Genomic DNA, 27,951 nt, shown 5'->3' with positions numbered 1-27,951 from the left:
AAATGTTTCAAGCAATTAGCCGTTCAAATGATTACCTACGTTTACACAAAATCAGGTGTTTTGAATCAATGTGTTAAGGGTCTTTTTTATGACGCAAGTGATGATTATCTCTAAGTACTGTTGGTGCTAATCACCCAAAAAAAAATAGTTATCGTTTTTTTAGCAATTAATATTGAGTCAGTCCTCAACTGGATAACGTTGGTTTTTAGTCGACTGTTTTGGTTTCGCATTTATTAAACCTGCTTATGTTAATGGCTTCAATTGGAATTTAATTAAGAGAATCATAAATAATTGGATCAGATCAAAGTCAAAATAACAGCAGATGAGTTTCACTTACCTACCTATTGACAGTCGATTTGACTGGCCTTTGAAGGTAAGTCGCTCTAGTGGCTAAACTAAGAAGAAACTTCCAGTGAAAAATGGGTTGTAAATATTGCTTTCTTGTGCCTATTTTTCAAGGGACTTTGTATGTGATTGCGTTTAGCACAACGTAAGTATATGTAGTATTTGACCAGGGTAAAGATAAGAAAAGGTTGTCAAATTTGGGAAATAATTAGCTTAATTTTTTGCAAAACATTTATATTTGAGCTCTGTAAGACTGAAGCAGCAAGACTCCTTCATTTTATCTAACATTTATTCAATTCATTTGTATTCAGTCCGATATTTTATGTTTGCTTATGTAGCTTACCAGCTACTAAGGTCCACTTTTCTGATTCAGGTCTCCTTTTAATAGTTTAAATTTTCCGTTCAAAAGCCGCATTTAGCGCAATCAATTTGTAAACATCAGGAATTAACGAAATTTTAAAATATGTGCTTTCTCAGATGGTGTTTTATAAATTTGCGTTTTCAATTGACTGGAAAAATAAAAGTCAAATGGAGCCAAATCTGGAGGTCTTGCGGTCCCTTTCAATGCAAAGATGATCAGTTGCGTCTTTACAATGATTATTTCACACGTGCCATTGCATAACAATTTTCAACTAAAAGCAAAAATGGAATGGTTTTACTAATTCCCACTATCTAAACCAATATGAACTGTTTCTAACTGCCAGCTGAAGCCCTTGTGTACATAATTTGCAAGTATTTTCTTGGATTTAACGACGAAGCTGAAGGAGACAGAAATGAAAAGGAGAAAGAAAGACAGAAATGAAAATTCAATGAAACACAGAAAGAAGGATTAGAGCACATAAGAAAACTGGATTCAACCTTTGAAATCATAGAGGCACAACTAGAAGAATAATCTTGGAAAAAAAAGGGCTGGACGTCGAATACCTTTGAAGGAATTGAAGCGAAGTGATGGTTGAATTATATTAGAAAAACCTATCTTCAAAGAAAGATTTAGATGTTGAATATCAGGTGATTCTAGGAGAAAATCCAAAATTTAATGAAGAAACACTTGACGCACTGATAGAAGAAAGACATATCCGAAAGTGTTAGTTTTGCAATAGGAAAATAACTCAACCTTAGAGGAAATCGGAAAATGATTGAAGTCATGATTGAGGAATAAACAGAAGAAATATCTTCAAATGAAATTAGACGTTGCATATGAAATTTTGTGTGAAGAAAGAGTTTACGCAGATATAGAAGCACGATTTTTGGAGGAAACGATACACTTCAAATATGAGGTGGAATCAAGCATAGAATAAAGCCGAAAATTACTTAAACACATATACAATTAACATTTCCGAAGAAATAATTAAACGTTGAATAACATTTAGTTTCAATCCTAGAGAGAAAATCGAAAATTGGTGAAAAAATGATTTGGAGAGATCGATCGAAAAGAAAGAGAAGGCCAAACCTCGGAAAAGAAGAGAGTCGAAAATGAAATTATTGACGAGCTCGAAGCGAAAAACTAGTGAAGAAGCGATGGATGTAAGGCAAGAAGCGTCTTATATGTAGAAAGAGTCAGATGCAGAAAAGCAAAAGGACTCAACCTCAGAAGAAAGAACTTGAATTTAGAAGAGATCAGAAAATAAGTGAAGAAATTATTAAGACAGACATGACGCGAAAATTTCAGAAGAAATAATTCAACGTTTAACATGACTCTGGATTCAATACTACAAAGAAAATCGAAAATAAATGAAGAAATAATTGACGCCTGTTTGCAAAACTATTTTTCAAAGGAAGTGCTAAACTGCGGAAAAGCATAGATTGGAAAATTAATGAAGAAATTAGTGGGGCGCTCGAAAGAAAAGTTAGTGAAGAAACGATGGATGCACGGCTACAAGAATCATGTAAGCTCTGAAGAAGAGTCAAATGTAAAAAGCAAAACGACTTAAGTTTAGAAGAAAGTGGAAAATTAATGGAAAAATGATTGACGCATCGTAAAGAGAATAATTTTGGAAGAAAAAGTCAAACTTCGAACTTCACATGGACTCAAGTTTGGAAGACAATACTGAATTAATGAAGAAACGATTGACGTCCAAATAAAAGAAAGTCAGATTCGAATAAAGACTTAGATGTTGAACATGTATTGGTATGGAACATTGGCAGAAAATTGAAAATGAGTGAAACCTTGATTAAAGCACATAAAGGAAAACATATTCGAGATAAATTAGACGTTCAATGCAAGTAGATTCAATTTTGGAAGAAATAAAATCATGAATGCATAAATTATTGGCGCAAAGATAAAGTGCTATTTTCGAAGAAAGCGTTAGACTGTAAATATGTGGACCTTAAGTCTATTGCTGGTCTTGATCTAAAAAAAAGCGAAAATTAGTGAAGCAATAATTGCCGCATAGAAGACAGAATAATTTTTAAAAAGACTAAACTTCAGACTTTAAGTGAACTAAATTTTGGATGAAAAAGTCACTCAATTCTGAAAAAAAATTACTTTGAATATCAGGTGGACATAATCTTAGAAAAAATAGTCAAGGAGTGACTTGTGACAATATGCATATTGAGATGAGAGAGTTTTTGAAGAAATATTTAAGCTTCTCAAGTACATGAGGCTGAATCTAAAACAAATAAAATTACCAAACTTCTTGAAACATGCCAAAATGTGCGTAAGTGAAAGAAATAATTTATTGAGCTTAATTTAGAAGTAAAAACCATAGGAAATCAAACGCATAAAAGAAAATAATAAGAAAACAAATCTGAAACTGTTAATTTCTCGAACCAAGAAGCTAAAGTTGAGGCGATTCAAGTCAATATTGAGGGATTAGCCCCTATATTTTTTGCGGAGAAACCCCAAAACAATGTTCAATAAAATAAATAAAAATGCAGTCTAGTAGGAATCAAATTTATGAAGAAATAACAAAGTAACAGAAAAGGCTAAGTTTATAGAAGTAAATTTTCTGAGCATCCGGAAATGGAAACGGTAAAGAAATAGAAGTGAAGTTTCTTGATTCAGAGGGGGTTGAGATTTTGAGTTTTTGAACCACCGGGATATCTTCCTAGATGAAAGAGGAGGCACAAAAATTCCAGTAAACCGAGGAAAAGGGAGGTCCTTAGCTGATAAATGGTTCAAAAAACTTGAGCCCGCCCCCACTGAATTCATGATCCCAATTTTTCGTCTGCTAGATGAAGAAACTGTTCACCTTTTTCTTCTATAAATCTGCCAAATTGCCATGATGAAAATTATTAAAATGTTGCTATTTTCTTCTAGATTTCTGCTATCAGCAGTGATAAACAAGGACGTACCACTGATATTCCCCTACGTTAGCGACACAGGGGTCTGGTCAATAGAACGATGTATATTCTCTTTCGGTTTAGGACTCGGCTCACTTTTAAGTGAGTAGTTCAACATAGGTATGGGTAACACTGTGTTGAGTGGCGCTATTGAGTTGCTACCGCTCTCTGAGTTAACGATTTACGAGACCCGAGACTGGAATTTTCACATCTTAAAAAGGGTCAATAACATTTTTTGTGCGTAACGTTTTACTACTTTGTTCAAACAACTAAAAGAAAGTAATCTAGATGTTCCCAGCAACAGAACTGAGTCCAAAGAAAGTCGACGAGTTTTCTTGTAAAATCGATCTTATAATTTTTTTGCATACAAGATTCAGTTTGCCAGTATTTTACAGTAAAACTTTAGTTAATTATTTTACAGTTTTTCCGTTTAGAGACAGTGTTGTTTAGAAATATTGACGTAAAAGTGAAGAAGCACCAGTTTTGAAGAGTTTTCCAAGTAAATGATTTTAAACTTTCGCTTTTTCAGTTCGGGGATATATTTTTGGAAGACAGACAGAAAAGACAGAAATAATTATTAGGGTTTTGTCCATAATTCGAAGATGCAAAAAGTGTTGCAAACATTTTTGAAAAGCGATTGAGTGAAAAAACCACGTTTTTTTTAACAAACACTACAGTCTTCAGAGGTATGGAGGTGACCAAATTTCCAAATACTCTGTTATAAACTTTCGCTTATTCTGTTTGTTTTTTGATAGAAATTTATTTGATTTTTGTTCCAAATTCGAAGCTGAAAAGGGATTTCAAAACTGTTTACAAAGCGACGAAAAATTCGAAATTTATTTCATAATTTTTCGCGGAAAATGCTTTAAAATAGTGAGCACTTTTAAGTAAAACTTAAAAGTAAAAAAGTCACCAACATTTTCCCACCAACGGAACTGAGTTACTGCGCCAATGCGTTGGATTGACGCATCAAACTATTTGCATAGCACTGCGCCAACTCCTACAAATTCACTGAGTTACTCAGGCCTAGTTTAACAGTTACACAAAAATCTCCAATCGAATTAAAATGGAGAATTTTCCAGTGATTGCAACCATCTACATCAGATGCAGACAAGTAAAAGAAGTTCTGGAGTTGGCTGAGAGTAAAAATCTGAGTTCAAAGCTGAAAAAGTTGAACACAATTTCGCTCTTTCTGGGCATGGTGGCTGTGATTGGAGTGTTTATGTTGGGTTGTTTTCCTGTTCATCCATACATCGTGCCGCATCTGATCGGGGCTGGCGCAGCCTTTAATACCGGATTAATGGTCCTGGCGGCTCAGGTATGATTTGAACAAATTGCAAAGTTGTGGTCTATATCCGAGTACATTTCATACCTTTATTTCAGACCTACATTTCCTTGAAAATCTACCCCACTTTGGGCAACAAGACGCTAAACATCATCAGATGTGTGATGGTTTTGATACTCGCAGTAGCGCTGTGTTTATGTGTCATCTTCGGCGGATTGTCTCTTCTGCTGTTTAAAGGTACGCTGGAAGTTTGGGTGGACCTGGTCAGTCAGCTTCCAGAGATTTTCAGGTGACGATATCACGCAGTGGACTGCCGCCTCCGGAGGATACGTGTTTCACCTGATCAGTGTTGCTAGCGAATGGATTTTAGTGCTGGGAGTGATTTTATATCTGAGCTTGTATGCTGGAGAATTCAGGTCTATTGTATTGCATAAGCCAAACATGGACATAACAACAGCTTAATTTCGGAATCATTCTTGTGGTGGCTAAAAGATATTGAACTCATGGACTTATACAAATAAAGAATACGTATATTTAGTGGCACTTAGATCAGACTTAGGCTAAAACTCGTTTTTAAAATCAGCTGGCTGCACATAAGTGGCTGTGGTGGTTCGTCTCCTTGCCGCTGTCCTGGCGAAGTTCCAGCCGAGCCTTTGATTCAATTGGATGCTGAGTTTCCTAAACAGATTGTTGAGCTCATTGTGGACCTGCAATATTCACACAGTCACTTTTAGTAGGTGTTTCCCAGCAATCTTACCTCTGCATTGGCATAGCAGAAGAGAATGGCGACGAAGATCCCTTGGCTGGCTTCCATAGTGTAGCGGAAATAGTCGTAGATATCTTCCGCCCAGCAGGTGTCGTTGATGACGATTTTCTTCGCTGTGATGAAGATGTGCAGACCGAACAGGGGGATTAGGAACAATGTTGCCCGAAAAGCTGCCCTAGAATAGAAGAATAGAGTTCAGGGGGAGAAGACTGGACATTTTCAACATGGTCTCGCTTAGTGGTTTTCACTAACCCATACATTTTTTGGTGTCTCAACTGCAAGTTTGAGGTGTGACTCTTTTGCAACAAAATATCCTCCGTTGCGTTAATAATTTCTTCTCATTTTTATTTTCTTTCTAGGATTAAATCCAGGTGATAGTCAACGTTCATCTACTGTTCTTCGCCCATTTTTGCCTCTGTTGTAAACGCGAATCCACATCAAATTCGATGCCAGACGGTTTCTCTGGAAATCGTTATTCCCTGGGGCGTTAATAATTTTTCACAATTTGATATTGAACTTCTAACCATATCTGAAAATGTTTTTTCATTTGTGCCTCAGTCACATTTACACTCATTTTCCTTTTCTTTGAGCCCCTTTGCTTTTCTACATTTCACCCTTTTATGATCCTACACAAAGTGTCGTTGTTCATTTTGTGCTTCTTCCTTATTCCATGAAACACTCTGAGTCGATGCTTGGAGGGCAGGGACTGCAAATATTGCCTTTTGTAGATACGAATCCTCACTTAGTCGACTTCTTTACTGGAGGTTCATTTTTTTGGTCAAAAATTATTCTCTTTCTACTGGCCAATTATTTATTCCTTACTCATTTTCGATATTTTTTCTAAGATTTAGACCAGCTCTTGCTCAATGTCTATCTATTTCTTCTAAGCTAGAGGCCCTTATATCGAAGCCTAACGCTTTCTTCGGAAACGGTTCTTCTATGGTGGGCGTTGGTAATTTCTTCACTAATTTTCAAAATTTAATCTAGCTAATAGTCAAAGTCTAATTTTCTTCAAAGACATTGTTTTATTTATGCCTCAATCATGTCTTCACTCACTTTTAAATTTTTTCAGGTTGAGTTCTTTTGCTCAGATAATTTTTGTTTCTCTTTCAAAATCGGGCATTTACGAAAATAATTCTCGTTTGGATGCGTAATTCATTTCTTCACTTATTTTAGATTTTCTTTCTAGGAGCGAATCCAGGTGATGTTCAACGCTTAACTATTTCTCTGTAATGTTCGTTTCATGTGCGCCACAAAAATTTCTTCAGCCGTTTTCGGCTCTCTTCCAAACTCGAGCTCTTCTCAAATTAAATGTCTGCAGCTTTCTTCGGAAATGGTTCTTCTGTCCGACTGATTTTAGATTTCTATCAGTTTCTTCGAAAATGGCTCCTCTATTTGTGCGTCCATTGTTTCTTCACTCAATTTGATATTCAGCGTCCAACTTTGTTTCAAGATGTTTCTTCTATTTGTGCTTCAATCGCGCTCATGTATTCATTTACTCATTTTGCATTGTCTTCTGAGCTGAAATCCAACTCTTTATTCGGATAATTGTTTCTTCAAAGGTTTCCTTCCAAGTTTGAGTCCACCTGAAACTCAAGTTATAACTTTTCCTTTGAAGATAATTCTTCTTATATAATTCTGAGACCAAATTGGCGTATTCAGTTCTTCAAGATGCGGGGGTTTGGGGGTCAGAACCATCATGATCAATTAGCTAAACCTTGAGCAATTTACTTCTTACCGCTAGACAGCGATTTTCAATAAAATCTACTGGGTGTTTGCCTAAGAGTGGTCAATGGCCAAATTTCGGAAAATACTGGGCCTGGAAATTTAAGGAGAAAACTTCCGTGATTAAAGGGGCGATGGCGATGGGAAAATTTTGAAAATTATTTTTAAGTTCCGCATTTCACCACAAGGGGGCGAAACTGAAGAGGGAATATGAAAAACACAAATTTTCAAAAAATCCTCAAATCGCGGCATATTTTTAGTTAGTAACACTGTTAGAAAGCTTTTCCTATTTTGCAAAAAAAATAATTCAAGGCGCATTGACGTGCGGGCGTTAATAAGAGTGGGGGAAGCCTTTGAAATTGTTCACATTTGCATCGCTGTAACTTCTAAATTGCTTTCGCGATTTGAGTAATTTTGAGCTTATTTTGAAAAGAGGTGTTAGGACTTTGCATATTTGTGCCGAGTAGAGCTCGATAGTTCCCAAACCACATTGCGAGAGCGCGTCATTTGGAGCAGAAAATTTTAAAATTTTTCATTTGACTATAACTCTAAAACGAACATCCAGATTGAGCTGCGGTTTACTATTTTCTTTTAAAATATTTTATCTGTATTTTGACTATGATATCAACTTAAACCTTCAAGTCAAAATTTGGGAGGGAAAATCAAAAACCTGTTTTTGTGACAAATTGTGCCTTCCAGCACTGAGGTTCAGTTGATCGAGGTTTACTCTATGCGACGGTAGACAGCCCAAACATTTCCCTTTAAACCAAGCTTAAAATCACTGAAATCGGACAAGTTCTTTACAAGTCGCAGCGATTTAAATGTGTACTTTTACTTAAGTGAGAACATGATTTATTTATTTATTTAGAGACGATTGTCAGTCCAAATCAACTGCAAATAGATATTTGCAGAGATAGAAGTTTATTTGAAATAAATTAGCAGGAAATCAATATTACTAGCTAAGGAGGCCAATAGATGGACATTTTGCTTGTGTAGTTTTCCCCACTACTTTTACAGTTTAATGTTTTTAAATTCCTTATTGCTCATTAAATTGCTTGTAAATTTACTCAAAAAGTATTTGGGATAGAACATGTAATATTCCAGTTCATTTGTTTGTAAATATACGACAATTGACTATTAAAGTGTGTATTTCCCTTTGTAGTTGCGGAGCTCAGAATGTCATTCTGAGCCGTATTGTAAAACTAGGAGAAAATTTTGAGGGTTTAAAGATTGACGCCAATTTCACCCAGCAAGTGAAAGAGATTCTTCACCATTCCAGCAGTTTTAAGAACTTCGTTTCGTTTCAGCTCCGTAAATCCGCCATAATTAGGTGATTAACCACTTATTCGAGAAATGTTACTCCAATCGATTCTATTCACCGTTTCTCCATGTTTCTTGGCGACTAAACCAACCTTATCTGACGACTCTGAACCCTCACGTACTTTTACGCACATTTCCATACGGAAGAACCAACCACGCGATCCCTTCGGCCCTTTAATTGCTATTACCGGATTTGTACGTTTTCCTGGGATTTCACTGGTAATTTTAGAGGCAATTTTGATTTTTTTTCAATTATTGTGGTACCATGTAGTTAACTAGTGTCCTAATCTGGATGATTCAACATGACTGAAAAACGGACTTTTGCAGCTAATTACAGAATTTTCAAGCTTTAGAAATTCCCAAAGTCAATGAAGTTACAAGTCAATTTCTCCGGCAAACTTTAAAATTTCAAATGTTAATAACACTTTAGCTCAAATCGAGCTCTTTTGCTCATCGATTTCGGATTTTACAAAAAACTGAAGAAATAGAAGATAATTAGTCTTCAAATTATATGCCGAAGCATTCGAAAGTCCTGAAGTTAATGAAGCTACAAGCGATTTTATCCGACAAACTTTTAAATTTGAAACTTCAGCCATCGTTTAGCTCACACCGTGCTCTTGTGTTCATCGACTTAATATTCTCCAAAAATGGACGAAGGAGAAGATCTCTATGTTTCAAATGAAATTTTGAAGCTTTAGAAATTTCCAAAGGCAATGAAGTTACAAGTCTATTTCTCCGGCAAGCTTTAAAATTTCAAATGTTAGTAACACTTTAGCACCGAGATATTTTGTTCATCGATTTCAGATTTTACAAACTGAAGAAAAAGAAGATGATTATTCTTCAAATCACATGCCGAAGCATTCGAAAGTCAATGAAGCTACAAGCAATTTTATCCGACTAACTTTTAAATTTCAAACTCATCCATTCTTTAGCTCAAAAATTAACCCTGTAACTCATCTGGGGTGATGGTCATTAATTGTTGAATAAAAGTCTGAAAATTAGGCCAAAATTCAACCGGTAAAGTGCGCTCTCAATTTGAAAATTTGTAAAAATTGAAGAAGAAATTGCGCAAAAATAGCATTTTCGGATTGTAAACTACAGTATTTTGTGCTAAATTGCACTGAAATTTACGCCCTGGCTTCTATTCATCTGTTCGTAATTCACCTTAGAAGTGACTGAAAATTTGCTAAAATGGGAAGACAAAGTGTGATCGCCAATTTTGAAAAATGCTCAAAAATTTCTTAAAAACTTTCAACAAAAAAACATTATAAATGTATCTGAACTGATGTTTGCCCTGTAAAATAGCGCAAAAATTAACTCTTCAACTTACATAGTTTGGAAGTAATTCATTGTTGAATAGAAGTTCAATAGTTCAACGCCAACATTTAACCGGAAAAGTGCCCTCTCTACATATTTGGGAAGTTGCCAAAATTCAAGAAAAAAATTGCGCAAAAATTGTTGGAATTGGTTAACTCGAGTATCCAAGAAAAAACTTTCAGCGAGTTCCCCCATTTTTACCAAAGCGCATACGTCAATGAGCCATGAACAAAAAAGGCACAAAATTGAGCAAGGTTTCCAACGACGTCACTTCAGGTATACCTTGAGATTAATGAATTCTCGGAGAAATTTATGTTTTCAAAATTAATTTTACAATGAAACTATCTCCAGTTGTTTCCCACAGGCTTTTTACTGATAAAATTTTTAACCGCGAGTTTTCCCAGTTTAGTACTGAGTACGAGATATGGCCGGTTGCCACCCATTAGTCGGCAAATTTTCTTTGAAGCCAATCACTCTAATCAGCAGGAGCCATGAGTTCTTTGATGTAAGCGCTCAATTGATAATGCTGTTGACTCACTTTGTTTGCCTGGTGGTTCCGCCCTGCTTCATTTTCGATATCATCACCCGAACAATGTCCAGCAATAATACGGTGTTGATGAAGAGAATCACCATGCGGAAACTGTCCACTGACCATTGCTCTCCATTGGTGTCCACCATCCAACAGGACGTGCGTTCATTGGCCGCCACTATGCTGGCCCAAATTATCGAAGGCAGAAACGTGAGAACTGCCAGAAGCAAAAGAAATGAAGAAATGAATTATATTAATTCAACATCTTACCTGCCACAAGACTGTAGAGGAAAACGAGTGGAGGTTCTTTGGCAAAAGTCCTCACTATCACCTTATGCAAGTAGTAGCCATCAACCATCATGCAGGCATAGGTGGAATTGGTGGCAGCGCTAACAAAAAAGGACAAAAGCCTGCAGCCAACAGGATTATTATCCATCACCTGGTTGCTGGCTGTAGGCGAAAGTAGCGCATCGATAATAACGATTTTTTTGGCCATAATTGTGAGGACATTTCTGATCACGATGGAGATCAGCAGGTTGCGATGCAGGATCACCCTGCTGTTGTCTCGGAAGACGGGAATGGCCAAGAAGATCAGAATTGCTGGCAGTGAGCAGACGATACAGACGTATAAAGCTGAAACGTGATAGTTGTATCTGGCCAAGTAAATAGAGGCAATGGCACAGTTGGAATAATCGGTCTGTTGGTTCCATTCAGCCAGCTGGATGGTTTCGTTAAACTGGCAGCTTTTTTCGCTTTCTACTGTGGGAATTTCTATTACTAATATCTCAAATCACTCAATTATTTTTTTACTTACAAGTACAGACTTTATCAGGAGATTGGTAGGCCTGACTACTACAGGGCAAGCTCTGGATGGTGTTTACTGCTGTTTGGGGAAAACACGACCAAGCGTCCCAAACCACTGGGCAAAAATCTGCAGCTGAAAATGTCCATCGGTTATTCCAACTCACAAAATGCACATTTTCCACCACTTACTGCTAACAATATTTTCGTTGTTCATTGCGTTTGTGCAGCAATCTTCAGCCTCTTCACAGCACTTGACGAAATTATCGAAAAGTTCATCGGTTTTGAACGATTTTCGCAATAGAGCCGCTGATTCCTCATGCTTGTAGTCGAATAAGGCGATGGTAGTGTTGTCCACCTAAAGCAAGGTCATAAAGTGAAGACTCTTGGGGCAGGTTCCAGACACTTACAACAGCTGCAGGTACGGGTCGATGGTAAATGGTTCCACTGCAGTTGACATATTTAAAAGTGGCATTGAACTTTTGGCTGAATCTTGCACTGTTTGTGTAGTTGTAGCATAAGTAGCCAGCATAGTGGTTCCAAATTGGTTGTGCTAGCAAATTTCCTCTAATGGAACATGCTTTCGATTCATCCTAAATTGGGGTAAAATTGAATATAATTGAATATGGAAAATGTGGGCTGCATATAAGGGGCATCCAAATGATATGAAGAGTTCGCATTAAAAAAGGTTTTCTTCTTTGATTTGGAAAAATTGGAGAAACTGAATTTCATATCAAGATTGATATCCACTGAATGTTTTTCAACAATTTTTTACTTCATTTTTCATAATAACCATGGAACAGCATGAATCCCAAAATCTAGTACACCGTTTAATTCCGATTCCGGAAACAAATTTAACAACAAATTCCGATTTTTGCGTGTCTTGTAAAAGTTAGTACTTTGCAATCTAAAGCAAGTGGCGATTGAAAATTTAGATATTCTATAGCATACGCATGAATCTCAAAATCTAGAAAATTTCATTTCATTGAGCGAATTATGATTTTTGAATATGTTGTAAATGTGGGTCCAAAAACAAACGTTTTCCAGCAACTGCGGGCTCTTCGATAAAAATTTGTAGGTTGCAATCGAGAGCAAGTGGCGACTGGAAATTTGCACCTTCTATAGCATGCGCATGAATCTCAAAATCCAGGAAAATTTATTGAATTGGCTGCTAATTGAGCTTTTTGTACATGTTGTAAATGTGGGTCCAAAAGCAAACGTTTTCCATCATCTGCGGAGTCTTCGATAAAAAATTTTAGTTTGCAATGTAGAGCAAGTGGCGACTAGAAATTGGCACATTCTATAGCATAGATACGCATGAGTCTCAAAATGCACCAAATATCATTTAATTAAGTTTTGATTTTTGCGCTATTTGTAAATGTGGGTTCAAAAGGAAACGTTTTAGAGCAACTGCGGACTCTTTGATAAAAATGTTTACTTTGCAATCTGGAGCAAGTGACGACTGGAAATTTGCACATTCTATAGCATACCCATTAGTCTCAAAATCCAGAAAATCTCATTTAATTAGCAAGAAATTCTGATTTTTGCACCGTTTGTAAATGTGGCTTCAAACGAAAACGTTTTCTTGCAACTGCGGACTCTTCGATAAACATTTGTGGTAAGTGGGTACTGGAAATTTGCACATTCTATAGCAGACACAAGTCTCAAAATACTGAAACTTTAATTGGATTGGCACAAATTCTGATTTTTGCGCCTTTTGCCTTTAATTCAAAATGAAACGTTTTCCAGCAACTGCGGACTCTCTGATAAATTTTTAGTTTGCAATCTAGAGCAAGTGGCGACTAGAAATTTGTACATTCTATAACAGACGCAAGAGCCTCAAAATCCAGAAAATTTCATTCAATTAGCAATAAATTCTGATTTTTGCGCTTTTTGCAAATGTGGGTTCAAAAAGAAACGTTTTCTAGAAACTGCGGACTTTTCGATAAAAATTTTTAGTTAGAAATCCAAAACAAGTTGCAATTGGAAATTAGCACATTCTATAGCAGATGCATCAGTCTCTAACTCTAGAATATTTCATTTAATTGGCAACAAATTCTGATTTTTGTAAATGTGGGTTTAAACGAAAACCTTTTCTAGCAACTGGGGACTCTTCGATTTCACTTTGTAGCAGACGCTTGGGTCTCAAAATCTAAAAAAAATATCTAATTTGCAATAAATTCTGATTTTTGCGCCGTTTTTAAATTTTCATTAAACGTCCTACTTGAAGAAATATTTTTATATGAACTGTTCATACTATTTTGACACTCTGTATGCACTTTTCCAAAATCATGCCCACATTTATATCCTAAAACTTTATGTACTTACGTATCCAGTTAAGCAATAGTCCAACGTTCCATTATTGGGCAAAGCTGTCTGAAAAGAAACAGTTTTTTTTATAGTTTTAATACGATATCTTCCAGATCTAATGGATTGAAAGTACCAAATGTTAACAACTTTGGAGGCGTTTTAAGAGACAAAGTGCTACAAAAATCGTCTTGAGTCTGTCTCACTTGAAAGTTGGGAAGATTTGGTGGAATTTTAGCTGCAAGTTCTATACCAACCTTGCATAATCCTGCCGATTGTATACTCAAAACTCAAATCGCGGTAAAACCTCAACTGTTGGGCTCATTTTCAAACTGCGCCGTGGATTTTTAGCTCAAAATCCACATAGTAAAAAACAGAAGAAATCCAGTTTACTTTTTAATCGGGCGCTCGATGTATTAACGGTAGATCAAGTGAGAAAAACGCACCCAACGAAGATCAGTAAAGCCATAAATTAACGGTTAATTGCTCTATAAAACCGACTTTGCCAACTAATTAATGTTGCTCGGTTGGTTACATTTACGGTTTAGTTTATTTTGGAAATGTCCCAGATATGGTTTATATGCATAATGCACTCGAAAACCTACTCGGGGAGCGAACGTTTTTTCATCGCCTTTGCAAATATATCGAGCAAACACTTGAATGTTCTTTGATAATTGTGGGCTTTCCGCTTTAATTAATATTGTCTAGATTCACTCTAATGTATTTGAAGGTGTTTTGAACAATTTCAGTCAATGTTTATAATAAAAATTGGCCGCACCCTTTAATCGGTTTGAGTCACACTGAAGATTACTTCAGTGCTGAGCTGAAAAAATCTCTATAGACCATCGTTTTCCCCGAAAGCTGTGGAAAAGCTAATCAACAAAAGTATCAGATATGCGGTTCTTATCAGAAACAATTCATCCTCAGAAACAGAAAAATCTTCCAAATGTGCATTCTCTTGGAAGTATTTTGCGAGTTCTTTGGAGATTTTGAGGTCTGAAAGTTTAATAATTTGCTGATGAGGAAGTCATAATCACATGTATTTATGATAGTCGTAACGAGTGCAAAATACAAGCGAAAATCGCGGATTTATGTGCCCCCGAAACGACCATTCTGGGCCTTTTTTTTGCAAGCAAATAATTGCAAGATTTACGATGTCTGGCGCAACATTTCTCTTAGCCTAGTTCTACTTACGATTTTGCATAAACCAATGAGAAACGCAAAAAATCGCACCACTTCACTTCTCATGTTTCAATCGTTCTTTATAAATGGATTAGCGCAATACATAAATCTGACAATGGGGATTAAGGATTGGAATCGTTTTAATCTTATCGAAATTCCGCATGTTTGATTTGAACTTAAGATTTGTAATATTATCTTTAGGGAAAATATTTACGTGTATTTTATGACACTACCGAATTGATTATCCCCGGCATTATATCCGGTTCTTGTTTATCGTCTAAGCCAAATATATCCGTTTTATGGCATTTTATATGGGGATTGGTTCGAGAAATGTATATAAGAAATCCTAGTTTACGCCTGAATTTATTATATTATTTTATCAGGTCGGCAACTTGATTTATACGCTGGTCAAGGGCTTCTGGATGATTCCTTACTCAAAACAACAAAATAACAGCCTCAATAAAGAAAAATCGCAAATTTTCACTTTTACCAACACTCTGCTGGTTAGCTATTCAAAAATAAAAAATTGAAACTCAAAATAATGCTCCGGCATTTAAGAGCTGCTTTACTTTTGGAGATTGAATGCTCCAAAGTTGAGACTGCCGATGTGTAAACCAATTCCCAAAAATTCACGCGAACTCCCAGAAATTTTCTGTGTCCGGAAAACTTTTGCTGTTTATAGCGAAAAGTATACTCTTTCTATTGGTGTATGAGTCATTTCTGTAGCTCGTTCAGTTTTGGTGCTAACAATTTTTGAACTTCAACCTGCCAAATATTGGTTAGTGGCAATCGTAGTTAGCAATTTTCTATACAATCTTTATAGCTGGCAGAGAGCTGAGAGTTTGGAAAACTTACCCTAATCATAGAGCAAACGGTGTTCTTTCGAGTGCAGTAGCAAATTTTTTTAGTTACTTTTGTTGAGCGAATAAAATTTTTTGAAATTGTCAAAAAATCGGTAGTTAGAACGCCGAAATGCAAGATATTGTCCAAAAAATTGAAAGTTTAAGAAAGCTTCCAGAATTTATAGCAAAAAATGTGTTCCTTCGGCCATCATTAGAATGCTGATATACCAGAAATTTTCAGAAAATCAATCTATTACGAAAAAAAGCTACGATTTCTGCACAACACTAGAGGAAAATAACTAAAGCCATGTTCTATTGGTGTAACAAGTATTTACGTTTCGTTTTGGAGTCAGGATTTTTTGAAGTTAAGAATGTCAAACATTGTCTGTCGGATGGTAAACTTGCAGGTTATTTTTCCAGAAAATTCTATCAATTCCTAGATAATGAGCGATTTAAGGCAACTTTTGCACTCTTTTGGAAAACATGCACTTTTTCCATTGGACTAATTGGCATGGCTCTGCCGTGTTCAGTTTTGGCTCCGTTAATTTTTTAGTGGCCACTATAATGCATGTAACAAATTTTTAGAAAACTCGTGCAAACTGAAGAAAAACTGGCATTTCTGCAAAATCTTTAGGAAAAATGTACAAAATATCATATTTCCAATGATGCAACAGATATTTCCATGCTTCGTTTAGTTTTGAATACAATATTTTCCGAAATGAAGGCTCCCAAAAATCGGTGGCCAACGGGCAGATTTGCAAGCTGTTTTTAGAAAAAATACCTTCATCTCTAGGAAATCTCAGCTTGCATTGACTCCTTTGCAATCTATAGCAAAAAGTGTGTTTTTATCATTGGCGTAACAAGCATTACTTTGGCACGCTTACTTAAGCACGAATTTTCTTGCAACTCTTGAGGAGAATAGAGAAAAGTATACTCTTTGCAGTAGGGTCCAAGGCATGTCTTTAGCTCGCTTAATTGGGGAGCTGGCATTTATTTAATTTGGACTTGCCAAAGATTTGTCCTCAGATGGCAGATTTGCAGGCGATTTGTGCTCTTTCGAGTCTTGTAACAAGAGTTTTTTGTTCAAGTTTTCTTTTTGATTTAAAATTTTCTGAAAAAAATTCCGTCTACTTCTGGAAATTTAAACTTCGAAAGACACTTTTCTATGTCTAAGAAAAAATGTGCGTTTCAATCTCGCAACTTCCAGCATTCAAGTACATTTTTAGCATTTTAAACTTAAACCTGAAAAACATTAGTAGTCAAAAGGCAGATTTGCACACTATTTTTCTGAAAAGTCTCATAAATTCCAAAAATTTAAGATGTCCAGAAAATTTTGGTGATCCATCAGTAAAAATATGCTACGTACAATGCAGTAAAAAATGTTGGTGGCTTGTTTATTTTTGGAATTAACATTTTCTGAATTTGAACTTGATGAGCAATGGCTATTAAAATGGTAATATTCATAAACTTTCACTTGACTCAATAGAAACTCAGATCTAAGCAAAATTTGCGCAAAACATAGAAAAATAATTGCTCTTTCTACTACGATGAAGAATGGCTCAAACATTTTTATTTTGGAACACTAAAAATTTCTGAAGTTAGACCTGAGAAACCTCAAGAATTGCTGCGGATCGAGTAACAGGGTCCAAATAACCACTTGCCTCAAAAATTCGTCTCTAGCCATAAAAAACTGCGATTTTATTGAAACCATTGCAAGCTATAGAGCAAAGTATGCTCTTTTCAGTGAGGCTCGAGCCATATTTCTGGCACAGCCGGTTTGGAGTCGACAATTTTTTAAATTGAATTTACCACACATTGTGTATGAGAGAGCAGATATGCAGGCAATTTTTCAAAAATTTACCTGAGTCATACCAAAATTGGGAATTACGTGGAATAAACGGCGGAGATAGATAAAAGTGGGTTCTTTCCCGTGCCTGAAGAAGAAGGCGAGTAGCTTGTTTACGTTTTGAGGTAGTATTTTCTGAAGTTCGAAGTTGGTCCTATTTTGCAACCATTTTCGCATTTGGTGGATTTGCAACCAGAATTTTAAATTTCTCACTCAGCGCAACAAAACTTGGGTTTTAAGGAGATTTACACGAAATATGGGAAACAATACGTTCTTTCTAGCGCTGTAAGAAGGAAGCATCGCTTTAGCGCGCTTAGATTGTGACATATTAATTTTAATAAGTGACTTAGAAAACACTGAGTTTTTTAAGGTGGATTTGCAACCACAATTTGAAAGTTTTGGGTCGGCGCAATAAAATTGGGATTTCAAAGAGACTTAATAGAATATGGAAGAAAACACGCGCTTTCCAGCGGAATAGCTCAGACCACCCTACCTGGTTTCAATTTTGATGCATCATTTTTTTAAAGACGATCTTATTAAACAGCGAGTTTTAGAAGGAAAGTTTTGCATCCAAAATTTGACTCTTCCTCAGCTCAACAAAACCTGGAATTTCGATGAAATTTTCACGGAATATGGAGCAAAAAGCGCTTTTTCTGCTGGCATAACAGGCATCACTCCAGCTTGTTTAGGCTTTGAGATTTTATTTTTTAAAGTTCAACCAGCCAAACGGCGCTCGCCCCAAGGCATCAGAATTTTAAATAAAAAATAAAAAAAAGTCAAATAAAGCAAAATAAGGTATGAACTAAACCGTGATTATTTAACGGCACTGACTCTAAACAATCAAAAACTGACGTGATTTGTATGTTTTCCTCTATACTGTTAAGTTGAAAGCAGTCGCTACTGAAAACTTTGAATAAATCTTCAGTTCTGTCCAGAATCATTTAGCAGTGATTACTTAAGTGCTTTGCAAAAAAATAGTTGGTCTTTTACTTAAACTATCATTTGAAACACTTACATTTTCATTGAACCGCGTTAAAATCAGGAACACAAAGCCGATGAACACTTTTCGAGCGAAAGCGAACCATTGCATTTTAACAGTCTGGAATTCTGGAACAGTTTGCCATGCACCCACACGCATACAGACACAATCACTTTACTTTATCAGGCAGCTTTATGCGACTGATTGAAAACGGTAAACAAATTCGGAATTAATAAACGGCAATCTAATCAAACATGGGTGGGCACGTTTGTTTGAGGAAAACCGCACTCAAAAAAAGCGGGCAACGAAGACGTGCACAAAGGTGCCCGCGTTTTTGAGTAATTAGTTTTGTACGCACCGGAGGCTACTATTTTTAGATCTAGCGGTCCATGTATTATCTAAATAAAATTCGTTTTATGGCACTTATATTTGGTTTTTGTTAGTTAAATATACAGTGAAGGTTCATCTCGCGCAATTTTGCCCGAAAGATAATAAATGCCTCTAAACGAGTCGATCGCATCGGCTGCTTTAACGTAAACGATTTGTTCTATAAGTTGATGAATCACTTATCGCAGTAACATAAACCCATTAAAAGCCTTTTGACTCAGCATGCCGATGAAGATCAGCCGAGCCGGTTCATGCTTTAAATGCAGAGCTGGAACCTTTTGAATCCTTAAGAACCCTTCAAACTGACAACAGAAAATCTGTTCCATTGATCAAAACAGTAAGAGTAAAAACCACTTTCAAACATTTTTATTGACGGGCAACGCAATTCCCTTAAATAAGAAAGTAGAAGATTGGAAAAATACCTATAAAACTCCCTTCAATTCCCCTAAAAACTCTATAGACTGCCGATGATAAAACCGTGCTTCTTGGCATTCTTCTCCATAAAACCGGCGCAACTTCTGCAGCACAACCTCCGAAAACCCTTCAGCTGGCAGTAGCGCTGCAGCAGATTAAAACCGCAGTACTTTGACTCGTCCTGTTTGCACTCCCTCAACTTCCTCCCTTTGCACAGCGGGTTGCTGGATCGGGTAAAGTTTCCGGCGCAAATCTGCCTTTGAGGTGGCGGAGGTTCCCCGCAGGTACCATCATCCAGAGCTGGACAGTACGCTGTTCTGGAGCTGATGCCAGTACCGCAACTAGCCGAACACTTAAGCAAAGGAATTAGCATCTGATATTTGGTCGAATGATTTAATATTTTGCAAAAAATGGGTGTGAAGATTTGTGCAAAGAAACTGGAGAAGATTGATGATGGAAGAGAAGAAAATATAGAAATACCTCAGACCATTGGCTGTACTGCCAGTGGTACAAGCAAGGAAACCGATTGCAATGCTTGGAGGTGGCTGGGGGACTCGAAATGCACCTCCTGGGGCTAACCATGTACCTCCAAACCTCCTCCAGTTCGCCTTGAGATTTTGCACTTGGCACACAGTAAACCTCCCTGCTCTGCATGCCCAGGCTTCCGCAGGTGGCGCTGCAGGGTTCCCAGCCTCCCGCCACCCATTGGAACTCGCACCTGAATAACTTGGCTTTCACCCAGTGGGAAACTCCCAGCAAAACTCACCCAAAGTTGTTGCAAGTTTCCGTTTCCATTGCCGGCTTTTCCAGCAAAGAGCAAAACTTGCGTTTTACGAGTTTGGCGTTTTGGTTGTCCCAACAGGCGGCGGTTTTTTGGCGCTTGCCTCCTCCGCAACTTCGGGAACAGGGACCCCAACCTCCAATGATCCAGATGAATTTGGTTGACGGCACCATGTAGTCCTTGTGGATGGAATATTGGGAGTTGGCCGACACGTTTATGCCCTTCAGGGCCTGTTTTGCTGAGGAAATGATCTGGAAACAATCAGAGAAATTCGAATGGGGGAATTAAGGAACTCATCAGGAAAATCAGGAATTTTGAAGAAAAAGCACTTGCCATAATTAGCAGCTCTGCCAGCACCGGGCCAATGGCCCAAATGCTATGAACACCTCCATCCTTTCGGTAAAAAAAGTGTGCACCTTCCACCACTTTTGAATTCGGCACAGTGTTGGGGATAGCGACCGCATAACCCCGCTTCTTCCGGTTCTTCAACACAAAAGCAATGCTGGGGGATTCTTTTTGCGACCTGTCCTGGAAGGAGACGTTGGCCTCCAACTGAATATGCCGGGCCATTCTGGGGAACACCGCGATCTTCTTCACTTCTATAATTCGGGACTTAGCTGACGGTTTAAACTAGCAAGAAGCGTTGAACCTTTCTTCATTTTCCTCCTTAGGAGAATGGTGGTTGTGTTGCATTCAGAGCCGTCGCCTCCACAGGTTCCGCACCTGTCCCGAACCACGGTGGAGCTCAGCTGGCCGTCGCAACCAATCAGGAGGCACTTTCCCTGCAAATCACTCTCTCTCAACAAAAACCCTCCTGCACAACACTTGCGCTAACTTGGATGCAAATTTTGTCCTCATCTTCATAGGAGCATGGCGTGCCATCTGGCAGGTTTTCCTCCAGGGTGAGAATCTCTTTGCGCTCATCACTCATGCAGGAAAACTTGCATTTACTTTCCTCTAGAACAAGCCACATGTAGAACACTCGTTAGAACAAATGGGGCTTGCTGGTACCTTCGAGACTTTCGTAGGGCAACCAGGTGTCGCTGGTGCTAGTGAAACTGGCGTTGAGGATCCGGGGCAGCATTTCGCACTGTTGGGCCCTCAAATCCACAAATTGGTTCTCACAGGCCGACTTGTTGCAGAGACGATAGTCTTCGTTGGAGCCTTCACAGTCTTTTCCTCCGAACGACGGCCTGAAACCACATTGTTAAGGTTTATTGGAAGCCCTCTAGTAGACGTGCTTCTGCAAGACTGTAAGTCTGCAAGTTTAATTCTTGCTCAAAGGAAAGTCTTACTTGGGATTATCACAATTCCTGTATCGATACTGCACCCCTACGCCGCAAGAACGCGAGCAGGGACCCCACAAGCTCCACTCGCTCCATCCGCCATGCTGGGGATTGAGGAGCACCGGCACCTGGTCGGGCCTTTGGGGAATTTCGCTGCAATAACCATTCAGGCACCACTACCAATTCTTAAGGTCATTGGCAGGAATAAAAAACTGCCTCAGTTGCCTACCTTAGCAAATCCGCATTCAGTCCCCTCCAAAGGAGGACCTTTTTTGGTCTTGCACACCAAGGGGGAGTCTTTGTGGCCGCACCATAAGTGGGAACAAGGCTCGATTATGTCGAAGGCTCGACACATTAAGTAGCTGGAAGAGGTACTGAAGTAACAGAGGATTTTTGAGGCATTAAACATGTTTACCCTTCCCCGAACTCCATCCGGCATTGCTCGTCCATGCTGAAAACCGTTTGGAGGGTGGCATTGAGTGGAATTTCCCCATTGGAGCGCGGCGCGTTGAATAAACAAGTCCAGTTGCTGCAAGCAGGAAATTTTGATTGGGTAAAAGGAGGAGATTGGGTTGCATACCCAACTTTCTGCTTGTACTCCCTTTGCGAGCACTTTGACCAGGAGAACTTGCTGAATGTGGCAGACACCATCGCTGCCATCACGCTTCCGTCTGCTGCATCTTGCTCACAATCGTTCCTGGCCTTTTTATCGCCATCATGGCTTAAACCCAACCTGACACGAAATTTCCTCTTTAGTCACTAATACATTTTGAGCACCAGTCACTCACATGTGAGCCATTTCATGGGCGATAATAAAAGCACTGGTTAGGCCTTCGTCCTTGTTTAGGGCGCAGCTCCTTTTAGGGTCACACACCCCTCCAACAGGGGCATATCCAGACGGGCCTCCAATGTCAGATCTGGAAACACCCGGAACATGTTAAAAACGCCAACTTACAATGCTGCAATGTTCAGACCTAGTCAGCCAAATGGCAACATCGTGCCTGGGTTGTCCAGGTTTCAGTTGAGCGTGCAGCTTCCTGTTCCAGATATTCACATTTTCCAGGGATTTTTTCGCGTTTCCAGGCCGCACTACTCCGTGCTTGCTGTGCTCGTAGAGCAACAGTCTGGCAATCACCAGCTTAATGTTGGCGCTTAGTGATGCGTCCTGGTAGATCGCACTCACCTAAAAAACCCAGTTTGGTTTCGGTATTCTGGAATTCGGGATAGATACCCACTATGTTCATTAAGGCCAGAACGTACTGCTGGACTTTGTCCTTTCCATGGAAGGATATGAGGGAATGGTCCACGCCGACGGCGATTTCCAGCCAGCGGGTTGGTAAAGTCTTGCCACCTGATGAATAAGCTGGAATTGGTAGAAGAGTTTTGTCACTTTAGCTAAAATATTGCCTAAGACTGACTGGAAAAAAGGTGTTTGATATTGGAAGTCAAGACTCCTTTTGAAGCCTGTTTAACAGATTATTTCAAAAATTAATTTCACTAAAAGGGGTTGGTGAAACTGTAACTATTAACGATCCGCCAAACTTTACAAGTTCCTATCTCATAAACGGCTAGCGATGGTTTTAGGCCTGGGTAACACGGTGTTGAGTTGCGCTTTTGAGTTATTGCCGCTCTCTGAGTTAATGAGTTGTAACTCATGGACGGTGACTGGATTTTAACACACTGAAAAAAATTTCAGAGCGATGATGATTATACGCTTTTGCTTTCCTTGGTCCTTTTTTGAGAAAACCTAAGTTTTGTCGAAATCAACAAGATAACTTTCCTTCGCTTATTCGAAAAAGGCGATGAGTTTGAGGACCAAACTGTAAAGACGACGAATTTTCTTGTAAAATCCATCGTTTAACATTTTTGCATAAATAACTCTCAGTTTGCCAGTATTTTACAGTAAAACCTTACGAAAAACGCGTTGTCCTGTTTAGGGACAGCTTTGTTTAGAAATATTGACCTAAAAGTGAAGAAACCGGAATTTAAATAAACCAAATTATTCACAGCGACAAAAGTGACGAGTTTTCCGACTAATTGATTATAAACTTTCACTTGTTCTGTTCGGGGAAATATTTTTGGGAAAAAAACTCAGAAAAAATTATTAGGGTTTTGTCCAAAATTCGAAGCTGCAAAAGGTTCCAGAAAGGTGAAGATTGTCAGAATTTTAAGTAAATATAAAAATTATACGTTTTTTTGCGTAGAAAGCATTGCTTAATAGAAACTTTGATAAAACTGGAAAGACCTGAATTTTTATAGAAACTTGAAAAATCTTCAGAGCTATGAGGGTTGCGAATTTTTCAAATATTTTGCTTTCTGGCCGTTTTTTCAAGATAATTTTGATTACTTTCGGAAATAAACTGAATAAAATTATGTGATTTTTGTCCCATTATTGTCAGAAAATAAGAAAATCATCAGAAAATAATGTTTCTTTGCGTTTTTGCTTAAAAACTTTTAGTTTTGTGATCGGTTTTTGATAAAATCTTAATGATCTTCAGGAAAAAACCGGAGAAGTTTATTTTTATTTTTGTTCCGAATTCGACGCTGAAAAAACTTTCTGTAAAATTTCTTCAAAGCTATAGATTTATCTCGTAATTTTTCGCGTAAAAACCCTTCAGATCGTCAGTATTTTTAAGTGAAACTCTACAAAATAGAGCGTTTTTGACTGGAAAGTAAAGCAAAAAAAATCAGTCAAAACTAAAAAAACACATTTTTTTAACAAGGTCTACAGTCTTCAAAAGAATGCAGGTGACAAGTTTTCTAAATAATTTATTATAAACTTTCGCTGATTCTGTTCATTTGTGGATAGAAAATTATTTGATTCTTGTCTCAAAGGTGGAAAAGGACTTCGAAACTTTTTACAACAGGACGAAGGAGGCGAGTATTTTAATAAAATTGATTTCATCATTTAGTATTTTTAAGGAAAACTAAAGGAAAACCGGAATGACCTAAAATTTTAAAGAAACTTTAAAAATCTTCAGAGCGATGAGGGTTGGTTTGGTTTTTTATCGGTTTTTGAGAAAATTTTCATGATTTTCGGGAAAAACCGGGAGAAATTTATTTTAGTTTTTGTCCCGAATTTGACGCTGAAAAAAGCTACAGATTTATCTTGTAATTTTTCACGTAAAATACATCCATTGATCATTGATTCTAAACTTTCACTTGTTCTGTTCGGAGCTATATTATTAGGAAAAATTCAGAAAAAAATATTAGGGTTTTGTCCAAAATTCGAAGCAAATGTTTCAGAAAGTTTAAGAACGAAAGGTGAAGATCGTCAATATTTTTAAGTAAAACTCTACAAAATAGAGCGTTTTTGAGTAGAAGACAAAGCAAACAAAAATTCAGTCAAAACTAATAAAATACATTTATTTTAATTAGGAATGGAAAGGACGAGTTTTTCAAATAACTATTATGAACTTTCACTTATTCATTCGTTTTTTGACAGAAAATTATTTGATTTTTGTCCCAAATTCGAAGCTGGAAAGGGGTATAAAAACTTTTTACAAAGCGACCAATGAGGCGAGTGTTTTAATAAGTCTAGAAAATTGGGCATTTAGAAAAAAGAGCAACTTTGCTAAAACTGGAAAGTTCTGAAATTTTGCAATCTAAAAACAAGTAAAAAAGTCAACAACATTTTCCTAGCAACGGAACTGAGTGACTGCGCCGGTGCGTTGGGTTGGCGGACCAAGCCATTTGCGTAGCATTGCGCCAACTCCTAAAAATTAATTGAGTCACCCAGGCCTAGATGGCTGAATACTTATTAGGACCTTTTCGATAGAGCGTTTTGAGCGCCATCCTACCTTAATGAGGTTTCGTCAGATATTCTTCGCCTTAAGAATTTAGAAGCAAAATGGCATTGCTTAATTTTTCCGACAAAGTTTGAAAGCTTCGATCTCGGAAAAGGTTGGAAATATCTCGATAATCGCTTGGATCTTTTTGGTGAAACGTTTTAAGATCTTTGTTTTCCTTATTAGTTCGTATCAAACTTCCCTTAAAAACCTAATAAATTAAAATTTAACAATTTCTCTACCCGAAAACGGAGAGTTTTGCGAAATATTCTCTTCCCTTGAATTACCTTCGGTTATAACCGCAGACCAAGCAGTGTCATAGAAATACCCATTTTCCTCATCATAACTTCCACTGGCTGCTTTGCGCAAATACTCCAGAGGAATTTCAGTATCCGCATTTTCATATCGAGAGTCGTTGCTCTCGTTTATGGAATGATCAGAGCTAATATCAAAATCACCATAATTTTCTTCGATATCGATGGTGTCCCCGGTTAAATTGAAGAGCCAATCGGTGTGCGCTGCCCGAACAGGCCTAGTTGGAAAATTGTTTTTCTTTTGGCTGCAAAGGAATATTTTAAGAAGCTTTTCTCAAAAAGCTTTTCTTTCGTCAAGAAAAAGTCGATTAAAGTTGACATGCGAATGCAAAGCATCTGAGCGGGAATTAGTCGTTAAAATCCAATTTACTCCGTTCCTTTCGTAAAAATTTCGCGGGCGTAACGAATTTGAATCGATTCATACCTTTTAAACAATTTGTGGGCGTCATTGAAGGGTTCGAAAAAATACGAGTCGTTCCCCATTTCGAAATAACCCGTCAGTAAAGTGTTGCAGATGGACACGGCCGCTCTGCTCCAACTTTCCAGGCCCTGGATATATCCAGTTTTAAAACTGCATTTAGTCGCGTCCGAACTTGAGGTCGAGTTGGCCTTTATCCACTCAGCTTTGAAGTTTGATGCAAAATGCAAGTTATCTGGAACAGAAGGGTCTGGATTCACTTCGGGATAATTGAATTAGCTATAGAGTTGCTAGGGTGGCGTTGAATGAAAGTCATTTTCATTTGTTGATAAAGCAAAATTTAAAAAAACGTTTTTTAGCTTCATGTTTTAAAAACTACTTACCAGACTTGGTGAATATCAGCAACCATTTGTCTATGTGTATGAGCAGAATCGGCTGCTCAAAGATGATTTCTCGGGAAACTTTCGGGTGAACTATCAAGTACATTTCCGGATTTCCCTGATGAGGATGCACGTTTTCTAAGTCCTGCCAGTCGTGCTGCTCTAAGTACTTAGAATGCGGTACCGGCACTTGTGAAAAACCAGAGTAAACCACAGCTTAAATTAATGAATGTTCTACTCACCAATGGGTTGAATGCTTTCAAAAACGGCCAAAAGAAGGGTAAGTTCGATGACTCTGAGCTTTGCACGAAACATATCGATTCCGAAAGCCTTCGAACGAACAAACTTCGACTGAATCCAGATCCAGATGCGTTTTAATTAATGTCTAACGACTTAAGTGGTACGGCGGCTAATTGGTATTCTTGACCTAATCATCATTATTCATTGCAATTAGTTTTGTAAATTGTCGCATAAAACTCGTTTATTACAGAAATAGACGATGGACATGGTTGGAAGTTATTGGAAGGAATATAAAATAGAAGAATCTGACAACAGAGATAAGAATCACGTAAGTAGATGAGGATTTCGAAGTGTATTAATCTCAAATTCCCCAACATCAAGAAAGATTTATAAAAATGTTCTGTGTTTAGACCGGAAATCACATATGTATTAAAATGGTTTAGAAGCTTGAATGCTCAGTTTTGACTGTTTGCAATGCAAACATTTCAAACAAGTCGACTTTAAGTTTAATTATCCGATGGTTTTTTTCTGCAAGCATTTTTGCATTAAACCTTGTTTGATTTTGCAGAAGATTCATACTTGTTTGTGTCGTTTTAGATCAATTTTGGTTCAGCATTTTGCGTTTCGGCCTGCTTCTCCAATTCGTTTTGATTCTTTGCTGTATATGTTTGTTTGTTAGCCGTTCTACTACTGATTTTAGTATCACCCAAGTGAAGAAACTCACGTACAGAAGAAAGAGGCCGGTTTTGAATAATGTTCAGAAATATCGCCAAAAAATGGTAAATTTGTTAACTAAAAACTTTTTCGTTGCGTTTTTATATAGTTTCCAAGTTAAGAATTTCCTGAAAGTGCTCTAAGGCATGCGCTTAATTTGGAAGGTTGTCAAAAAATGCCTGAAAACGATCAAATTTTGGACCTTTTTAGTACTAAAACACCTATTTTTGTCTACAAAATGCAACAACGCGCAAATTAAATGTATTCATCGTTCCCGAGTTACAAGTTTAATCAGATAACTTTGCATAGGCTCATTAAAAGAATTTTCGGAACACGCAGAAAAAAGATCCAAATGTTCAATTTTCCGGCGATAATCAAGAATCTTTCCTCCATAAAACAGGGTAATGGACAATTTTTAGTTTTTAGTTTATAAAACAGTCAAAAATAGAGCACCAGCTTTGAAAAATTAATATAACCCATTTTCTCTAAAAAAATGGCGTATGGTCGAAGTTTTCTGTCGTCTTGCATCCGAGTTATAAATATTTTAAAAGAACTCTGCATGAGCGGATCTCAAGTAGCGTGCCAGTTTTTGTAAATTTTATGTAAAATACCTGAAAATTTTCCAAATTTTAAGCTCTGCCACCAAACACAGCCAACTTTTTCCTATGAAGAACCGTAATGCACATGATTCATTTTTTCATAG

General features: G+C 37.5%; 3 protein-coding genes across 4 annotated transcripts; 1 reads left to right on the top strand and 2 right to left on the bottom strand.

Annotated features, from left to right (window-relative positions):
• The first annotated feature begins 149 nt into the window (after positions 1-149).
• Positions 150-5,459, top strand: LOC109535021 (DNA damage-regulated autophagy modulator protein 2). Its single transcript, XM_019900837.2, has 5 exons — positions 150-490; positions 3,605-3,729; positions 4,710-4,945; positions 5,011-5,149; positions 5,202-5,459. Exons 1-5 carry the CDS (start codon positions 420-422, stop codon positions 5,372-5,374), a joined length of 744 nt encoding a protein of 247 aa, XP_019756396.1. The 5' UTR covers positions 150-419; the 3' UTR covers positions 5,375-5,459.
• On the bottom strand, positions 5,419-18,858 carry LOC109535020 (calcitonin gene-related peptide type 1 receptor). 2 transcript variants are annotated; one of them, XM_019900835.2, is made up of 9 exons: positions 18,563-18,858; positions 13,699-13,746; positions 11,781-11,963; positions 11,563-11,728; positions 11,384-11,506; positions 10,840-11,328; positions 10,579-10,786; positions 5,670-5,853; positions 5,419-5,619 (listed from the first exon to the last, which is right to left on the bottom strand). In XM_019900835.2, exons 1-9 carry the CDS (start codon positions 18,683-18,685, stop codon positions 5,473-5,475), a joined length of 1,671 nt encoding a protein of 556 aa, XP_019756394.2. In that variant the 5' UTR covers positions 18,686-18,858; the 3' UTR covers positions 5,419-5,472. The 2 variants fall into 2 exon arrangements, with proteins under 2 accessions (XP_019756394.2, XP_019756395.1); XM_019900836.2 differs by lacking the exon at positions 18,563-18,858 and adding an exon at positions 14,872-14,985.
• A 406-nt stretch (positions 18,859-19,264) lies between these two features.
• LOC109535028 (A disintegrin and metalloproteinase with thrombospondin motifs 3) lies at positions 19,265-27,220 on the bottom strand. The gene is made up of 18 exons (XM_019900842.2): positions 26,537-27,220; positions 26,298-26,483; positions 25,921-26,149; positions 25,470-25,741; positions 22,630-22,757; positions 22,369-22,577; positions 22,183-22,311; positions 21,975-22,127; positions 21,810-21,923; positions 21,624-21,756; positions 21,404-21,570; positions 21,120-21,301; positions 20,944-21,065; positions 20,758-20,890; positions 20,442-20,707; positions 20,094-20,359; positions 19,808-20,045; positions 19,265-19,679 (listed from the first exon to the last, which is right to left on the bottom strand). The coding sequence occupies exons 1-18, from the start codon at positions 26,607-26,609 to the stop codon at positions 19,368-19,370; spliced, it is 3,312 nt and encodes a 1,103-aa protein (XP_019756401.1). The 5' UTR covers positions 26,610-27,220; the 3' UTR covers positions 19,265-19,367.
• Between the last annotated feature and the right edge of the window lie 731 nt (positions 27,221-27,951).

Source organism: Dendroctonus ponderosae, unplaced genomic scaffold (genome assembly GCF_020466585.1).
Source record: "Dendroctonus ponderosae isolate FM_Combo_2020 unplaced genomic scaffold, Dpon_F_20191213v2 Dpon_F_20191213_1, whole genome shotgun sequence".
In the NCBI taxonomy this organism is placed as follows: Eukaryota; Metazoa; Arthropoda; class Insecta; order Coleoptera; family Curculionidae; genus Dendroctonus; species Dendroctonus ponderosae.
Note: the sequence above shows the minus strand (reverse complement) of the source record. Positions and strands in the feature narration are given on the sequence as shown.